At 42.5% G+C, this 7,480-nt stretch overlaps 1 protein-coding gene across 1 annotated transcript; it reads left to right on the top strand.

Annotated features, from left to right (window-relative positions):
* Positions 1 to 209: 209 nt before the first annotated feature.
* Positions 210 to 7,150, top strand: LOC310635905 (zinc finger protein 202-like). The gene is made up of 5 exons (XM_083355275.1): positions 210 to 1,215; positions 2,466 to 2,580; positions 2,691 to 2,758; positions 4,264 to 4,393; positions 5,987 to 7,150. Exons 1-5 carry the CDS (start codon positions 697 to 699, stop codon positions 6,862 to 6,864), a joined length of 1,710 nt encoding a protein of 569 aa, XP_083211401.1. The 5' UTR covers positions 210 to 696; the 3' UTR covers positions 6,865 to 7,150.
* Positions 7,151 to 7,480: the final 330 nt, after the last annotated feature.

Raw genomic sequence — 7,480 nt, 5'->3', positions numbered from 1 at the left:
GAAAACTTCCTAGTGATTAAGAAGGACAACCGAAATCCTCCTAAGTGGGTTGATGGTGCGTTCCAACTCGGTCCCATACAGGTTGTCCTCAACCACCACAATTGGGAGCCCTGTTGTGAAGGGGGGTATTTTGTTAAGTGGGTTTGGCCTCATTTTTACGCCCTTTCTTGCCACAGTGGTTAAGTGAATCGCTGCAGCTGATAAGTTACGAATCCGGTTGTTAAGTGAATCTGACTTTGTTGGTCAGAAGGTTGCAAACAATGATCACATGACCCTGGGAGATTGCAGGGGTCGTAAAGATGGAGCGGTTGTCAAGCATCTGAATTTGGATGACATGGTCCTGGAGATGCTGCAAAGGCCGTAACTCTGAAAAACGGTCATAAGTCACTTTTTTCAGTGCCGTTTTTGAGCGGTCACTAAATGAAATGTTGTAAGCTGAGGGCAACCTGTATTCTGTACCACAACACACTGGGAGGACCGATCTGATCGATGCTCCTGAAATCTTAGTACCATCTCAGAAAATAGTACCTCCGAACCTGCATCGGGCAGAGTGCTGCTCAGTGGTTAAACTGCCGCTTTTTAATTCTGAGAATTTTATTATTTCTTTCGTTTTCCATCTCAGATATACAAACGGGAAGCCATTTTGTATGTCTTTCGCAAAGAGAGGAAAATCGTGGCTTGGGCAAAGAGGACAGAATGGCTTGCTGTGGTCGGTCCTGCGGCAACGGAAACGATGCTATGAATGAAAAGGCCTTTGGAGCTCCACATGATTGCTTGGACCCTGTTGGAGTTGCCTTGCAGGACGGAGACAGAATGGCGACACAATGTTTAGCAAGTGAGGGGACCGGAAAAGGCCCTCCTGCTCTTCGGCCTGAGAGCTCCGGGGAGATCCAGACAAGCACTGGGCAGGAGAGCAACCTGGAGGAGGAAACCCTCATGCATTCCTGTAACTTCAGGAGGTTCCAATACCAAGGTCCCCGAGGACTTTGCAGTCAGCTCCACGACTTTTCCAGGCACTGGCTGAGAAGGGAAAAGCTCACCAAAGCTCAGATGCTGGACTTGGTTGTTCTGGAGCAGTTCTTGGCCCTTCTACCCCCAGAGATGGAAAGCTGGGTGCGGGAGTGTGGAGCAGAGAGCAGCTCCCAGGCGGTGGCCCTGGTGGAAGGCCTGCTCCTGAGCCAAGTGGAGGACAAGAAGGAGCAGGTCGAGTTGCAGGTGAGAGACTTTCATCTGGGGACTCCAGTAGGGATTAAAGAATGGGTTGAAATTCTTCACCCCAGACTTCTCTGGCACTCGTTATATGTGGAGAGGGTACGCTAAATCCATTACGCCTTCTAGATTTGAAATAGGATGTAGAGATTATTTATTTATTTATTTATTTATTTATTTATTTATTTATTTATTTATTTATTTATTTATTTATTTAATTTCTATACCGCCCTTCTCCCGAAGGACTCAGGGCGGTGTACAGGGCAATAAAGTGCAATAAAAATACAATATACAAAAGTTAAAATGAGAATTAAATAGAATAACCCAATTGCAAGTAAAAAGTTAATTAAAATTACAATTAAAATACTCCAAACCCATCAGACCAGGCCGGCTTGTTCAAATAGGTGAGTTTTCAGGTCACGGCGGAAAGAGTGAAGGTCAGGAGCCATCCAGAGCTCAACCGGTAAATGATTCCAAAGGTCTGGCGAGCCCACAGAGAACGGCCTCCCCCTGGGGGCCGCCAGCCGACACTCTCTGACCGATGGAGATGGAGGTCAAGGATATGAAGGGACTGTGCGCAGAAAACTGCCTGCCTTAGTATCCTGTTATCCGCATGTCTATGAGCTCATTCCAATTAGCACTGCCAAGAACTAGCTAGATAAGAGAGACTCTGCCCTGGATAGGAGGTTCAGATGTTCTTTAAGATTGACTAGGGAGTATACCAATAAACAATGCTTTTGCTGTGTGTTATTTTCTGCTTGTTAAAACTGTATAACTACAATAAACTCTGCATAGGCAGACAGATATTTTGGGACACCCTGCGATGACTGGTCTCTGAATCCCACAATAGCCGTTCCTTTCTTCTTTCCAGCCTCACTGATGGACGCTCACAAATTCTTGTAGGACATATTCCATTCACTTCTCTATGGAGATTCTCAGTCATCCAAAGTCATGGTTGCCCCAAAGGTGCTTTTTCAGGAGGCAACTGGACTTACTTGTTTTTCTCTGAAGACGTTTTGCTTCTCCTCCAAGAGGTTTCTTCAGCTCTGACCAGATGGTGGGGAAACGTCTTCAGAGAAAAACAAGGAAGTCTAGTTGCCTCCTGAAAAAGCTCCTTTGGGTGCAGCCGTGACTTTGGATGACTGAGAATCTCCATAGAGTATTGGGGACACTGAGGTTGTATTCAGAGAACTAGAATCCACTTTGTGTTGTGTGATGTCCATTAATTCTGCTTCTTTTCTCCAACTACAACATAGTCCTCCACTCTGGAGATCAGAGATCCTGATGGAAGGGGGAATCCGTTAAATCCCTCACAGGAGCTGTTTTTCTTGGGGACCTCTCAGGAAGATCCAAGTCAGGGCACTTCAGAAGGTAATCAAAGTCCTATTTCCCAGTGAGAGCCCAGCTCAGTTACCTTCTCTGTTAGAATAGCTCCTCCAATTTTGCTAATTATGCATTTTAACATTCTGTATCCCTTGCAGAGGAACATAGAGTGAAGTTTTCCGGTCTTTATGGTGGAGCTGAAACAATGTTTGAACCTCCGAATGAAGTAAGTTACGGAAATTAATTTATTAGATTTGTATTCTCTCCTTCCTTCGGGAAGTGAAGCTGGTGTACAGAACACACTCTCCTTCCATTTCCCCCTCTTGTTTGGGCTGGGTTATTTCCATGTTTTCTGAACAACGTGGAAAGGGGAATAATAATAATAATAATAATAATAATAATAATAATAATAATAATAATAATAACAACAACAACAACAACAACAACAACAACAAAACAACAACAATAATAATAATAATAATAATAATAATAATAATAATAATAATAATAATAATAATAATTTGGAAGGGACCTTGGAGGTCATCTAGTCCAACCCCCTGCTAAGGCAGGAAACCCTATACCATTTCAGACAAATGGCTGTGGCTTCAGGTTAGCTGCCTCTGAAGACTGTTGTTGGGACACGGGTTAGTCATTTCCACCCTCAGATTCTGTTTAAGCAATGTCATTTTTAAAAGCCAGTAATTAAACCCGTTCTACTGGATATTCTTGCTATGAGTTTACATGAAGTAAACTCCTTCAAGAAGTAAAGAGTAAACACCTCACAATCTCAGCAGTTGCTAAACAGAGACCAGTTCTTTTGGTCATTGTTGACTTTGTTGTGCAAGGTTTATTAAAAAAATAAATAAATACACTGGTGCATTACTGTTTCACAAAGCATTCTTCACAATCGTTGATAAGAAAAATAACCTTTTTGTGTTAAAAAAAAACAAGGCAGACAATTAACCTGCTATGCCAATGGAAAACTCTTTTTAATAAATGGTTCCGAAAGAATTTGCAATCAAGGCATTTTTGGCCTGCAGAGTAGCTTGCAATCCTCTGATTTGAGCTTGGAGTTGGAGGCCAAAGAATCCGGCTTTGCAAAGGCTGAGAATTGCCCTTGCCAGGGAATTTTTCTGCTTTTCACCCATTCAGCCAGATTACTAGAAGATAGAGAGACAGACTGACAGACAGACAGTGATGTATTGCTATGTCCTCTTGTGATGGTTCTGTTCAGATAGACTGAAGAATTAAGGAAGTTGGTAACACCTGCTGTAGAATGTCTTCAGTTAAAGACATATTCTCAGCTAAACCTTGGAATTCTACCAAGCACAGCCAATTTAACTTAGTGCATTTGTGAACAATGGCACGTATCTTTCAAGCATGAGCCTTGGTGGAGCAGTGGGCTAATGCCTCCTTAAGTAACACCAGCTGCCTGCAATTAGTGCAGGTTCGCATCCCACCAGGCTCAAGGTTGACTCAGCCTTCCATCCTTCCGAGATAGGTAAAATGAGGACCCAGATTGTTGGGGGCAATTAAGCTGACTTTGTAATAATGCCGCTTGGGGTGTGTGTGAAAGCCCTAATAAGCAGGCATATACATAGAATGAAGGCTACTGCTAAGCTTGTAAGCCGCCCTGAGTCTTCGGAGAAGGGCGGGATATCAATGGAATTAAAATAAAAAAAATAAAAAAAATCCTCATGGGCTTGTTCTGTTCTTTTTTTAAATATTCAGGAGGGTCTTGTGTCCTTTGAGGAAGTGGCTGTGTATTTCTCTGAGGAGGAGTGGTCTTGGCTGGATCCTGACCAAAAAGCCCTGCATTGGGAAGTCATGACGGAAAATTATTGGAATGTGGCCTCTCTGGGTAAGAATTTGCTCCTCCCCAATCAGAGAGCTTGGGAAGATAGTTGGAAATTAAACAATGGTTGTAAAGGTAAAGGGTTCCCCCGCACATGCGTGCTAGTCATTTCCAACTCTAGGGGCCGGTGCTCATCTCCGTTTCAAAGCCGAAGAGCCAGTGCTTGTCCGAGGACGTCTCCGTGGTCATGTGGCTAGATGCCAAAGGCGCACGGAATGCTGTTACCTTCCCACCTTAGTGGTCCCTATTTTTCTACTTGCATTTTTACGTGCTTTCGAACTGTTAGGTTGGCAGAAGCTGGGACGAGTAACAGGTGCTCACTCTGTTACGCGGTACTCGGGATTCGACCCACCAAACTGCCGACATTCTGATTGACAAGCTCAGCGTCCTAACCCACTGAGCCACCGCGTCCCTAAACAATGTTACTTATTGCTTATTTTAAAAAAATATTCAACCAGATGTTGTTCTCCTTGGACAGAAGGAAAAGTTCCTTCTCTTCTTGCCTTCAGGTGCTTTGGAGATTAGGTTGACTCCCTCTTCTTTGTGGCAACCCCTGAGATATTGGAACACAGCTATCATGTCCCCCCTGGTCCTTCTCTTCATTGAACTAGAGACATACCCAATTCCAGCAACCGTTCTTTATATATTTTAGCCTCCAGTCCCCTAATCATCTTTATTGCTCTTCTCTGCACTCTTTCTAGAGCTTTAGCATCTTCTTTACATCGTGGTGACCAAAACTGGATGCAGTATTCTAAGTGTGGCCTGACCAAGGCATTGTAAAGTGGTCTTAACATTTCACGTGATCTTGATTCTATCCCTCTGTTTAGGCAGCCTAGCACTGTGTTGGCTTTTTTTGGCAGCTGCAGCACACGGCTGGCTCATATTTTAAGTCATTGTCCTCTTGAGTCAAAACAATGAGGTCCACGCCTCTCCTTCAAACCCAACTTTGGTGCTGCTACCGAGAACTACTCTTCAGGATGGCTTAAATGGTGAAGAAAAAGAGAATTGTTTCTCTTTTGTTTAGGGGAAGGGTTGTGTGATATACCAGCAGCGTCGGGTTGGGAATTTTCTGAATTTTTGATACATTCAGTCAAAACAATTATCCATCTCTGGGCTAAATGGTGCCATTTTTCCCCATTTTAAACATGCTATTGAGGTTTAATAGAACAACTCTCATTTTATTCTGCAACCGTATGATTTTGGCAGGAGAAAATGAACAGCAAAGGGAAGGTAAATTAGGTTTGAGGAAAAAGATGTGTTAAAATTGATTTGGTTCTCACAGGTCCCTGCTAGAATTGACTCCCTTCAATAAATGTTAGTTTTTCTCCTAATACCTCACTGGATAGTTCCCCTGATTCTTCCTAAAGTTTATTCTGGGTGACATTTGAATATCTATGGATAATTGTCAAGGTGGTTTAGATCTTTTCAAACATGTTATGGCTTATGAATATAGAAACTGTCATTTCTATACTACGCTATTGCAGACATGCAATATATTGATATTTGGCCAAAGTTCAGAAGGAAATTCATGTGACATCCTACAGTTTGATCTTTTCCCCTAACCTTGCTGTCATTTTTATTTTTCCTTTTCCTTCCTAGTTCAAGATTCCTGTGAATTGGTCCAAGTGATCAGTGTTGAAGATAGAATGGAGACATCTGCAATTCAGGTGGAACTAGAAAACCATGGGAGGAACCAGTCAAAAAATTGGAATCCGGAAAGCTCATCTTCCACTGATGCTCAGATGCAAGACTGTCTTGTCCAGCAAAGGAAAATAAATAAAAAACATATTGGGAAATCTGTGAAACTAAGCGAAGGCGTATTAGATGTAAATGAGCAATATCTAACGAAAGAAGAAGATGCTGTATTCGGAGACAATGAAGAAAAATTGACTTTCAGTCTTTCTGAAAGAAATAGGTCACTCCAATCTCAAAAATGGAGCCACACAGACGTCAAGCCGTATCAATGTTTCATATGTGGAAAGAGCTTCAGAAGACGCGGTTATCTTACTAACCATAAGAAGATCCACACAGGGGAGAAGCCATACAAATGCATGGAATGTGGGAGGAACTTTAGGGGAAAGCATAATCTCATTTCCCATAAGAGGATCCACACAGGGGAAAAGCCATATAAATGCACGGAGTGTGGAGAGACCTTTTCCCACAGCAGTTATCTTACCAATCATAAATGGGTCCACAGAGGAGAAAAACCCTATCAATGCTTGGAGTGTGGAAAGGGGTTCTGTGGAAGAGCCTCTCTTGTAACACATAGAAGAATCCACACAGGGGAGAAGCCCTATAAATGCACGGATTGTGGAAAGGGATTCAGCCGACTCAGTAATCTGACTTCCCATAAAAGGATCCACACAGGGGAGAAGCCGTATAAGTGCATGGAGTGTGGAAAGAGCTTCAGTCACAATAGTTCCCTTATTTATCATATGAGAAAAACCGTATACACGCAGAGAGTGTGGTCCCCATAGTTACCATTACAACCTTCACATAGGGGAGAAACCATATAAATGTTTGGAATGTGGAAAAATCTGAATATCAACTAGCAGTCGGAAGGCGTGTAGAAAACTGAATCAGAACACACAGTTTCAACTGGTAAAATAAGAATCCCAAACCAAACTAAATAGGAGGAAACTGCACCCACATCAACACTGGCAGGGCGAGCTACTCTGTATAAACTGTGTATAAACACTAGTACTGATAATGTTACCTAGTTAGGCAATGAAACATTTGCAAGTAACAAACCAACACCAGAGAGCATCTGAGACATTTCCTATTTTGGTATAATGAGCTTGACCCTCACATTTGACAAGCCTCAAGATGAATTTACCAGTGAAAGTAAAACAATGGGTATGTGCTGTTTTAATTATAAACTGCAGATTTTTGAAGGTATGTACATTTTAAAGTGACAATTGCTATAGCACACCAATAAGAGAAAATCTTTTTGTCTTAAATTTATGTTTATCCCGGTTTCCACTTGATCCTGGTTCTGGAAGGGATGTGAACAGGTAGACATTTAACGGGGGCTGCTGCCCAAGGCAGTAGAAGAAGCTGCATCTCCCTGATGCATCTTTCTAAGACAAAGCT

The sequence above is a fragment of the Vipera ursinii genome (genome assembly GCF_947247035.1).
Source record: "Vipera ursinii genome assembly, chromosome: 2".
NCBI classification, from domain to species: domain Eukaryota; kingdom Metazoa; phylum Chordata; class Lepidosauria; order Squamata; family Viperidae; genus Vipera; species Vipera ursinii.
Note: the sequence above shows the minus strand (reverse complement) of the source record. Positions and strands in the feature narration are given on the sequence as shown.

Bases quoted from the DNA above. Each gene is read 5' to 3' on its own strand.
- LOC310635905 (XM_083355275.1), top strand. From the start codon at position 697: ATGGCTTGCTGTGGTCGGTCCTGCGGCAACGGAAACGATGCTATGAAT. The intron at 1,216-2,465 runs GTGAGAGACTTT...ACTACAACATAG, and splicing joins AGGAGCAGGTCGAGTTGCAG to TCCTCCACTCTGGAGATCAG. The intron at 2,759-4,263 runs GTAAGTTACGGA...TTAAATATTCAG, and splicing joins TGTTTGAACCTCCGAATGAA to GAGGGTCTTGTGTCCTTTGA.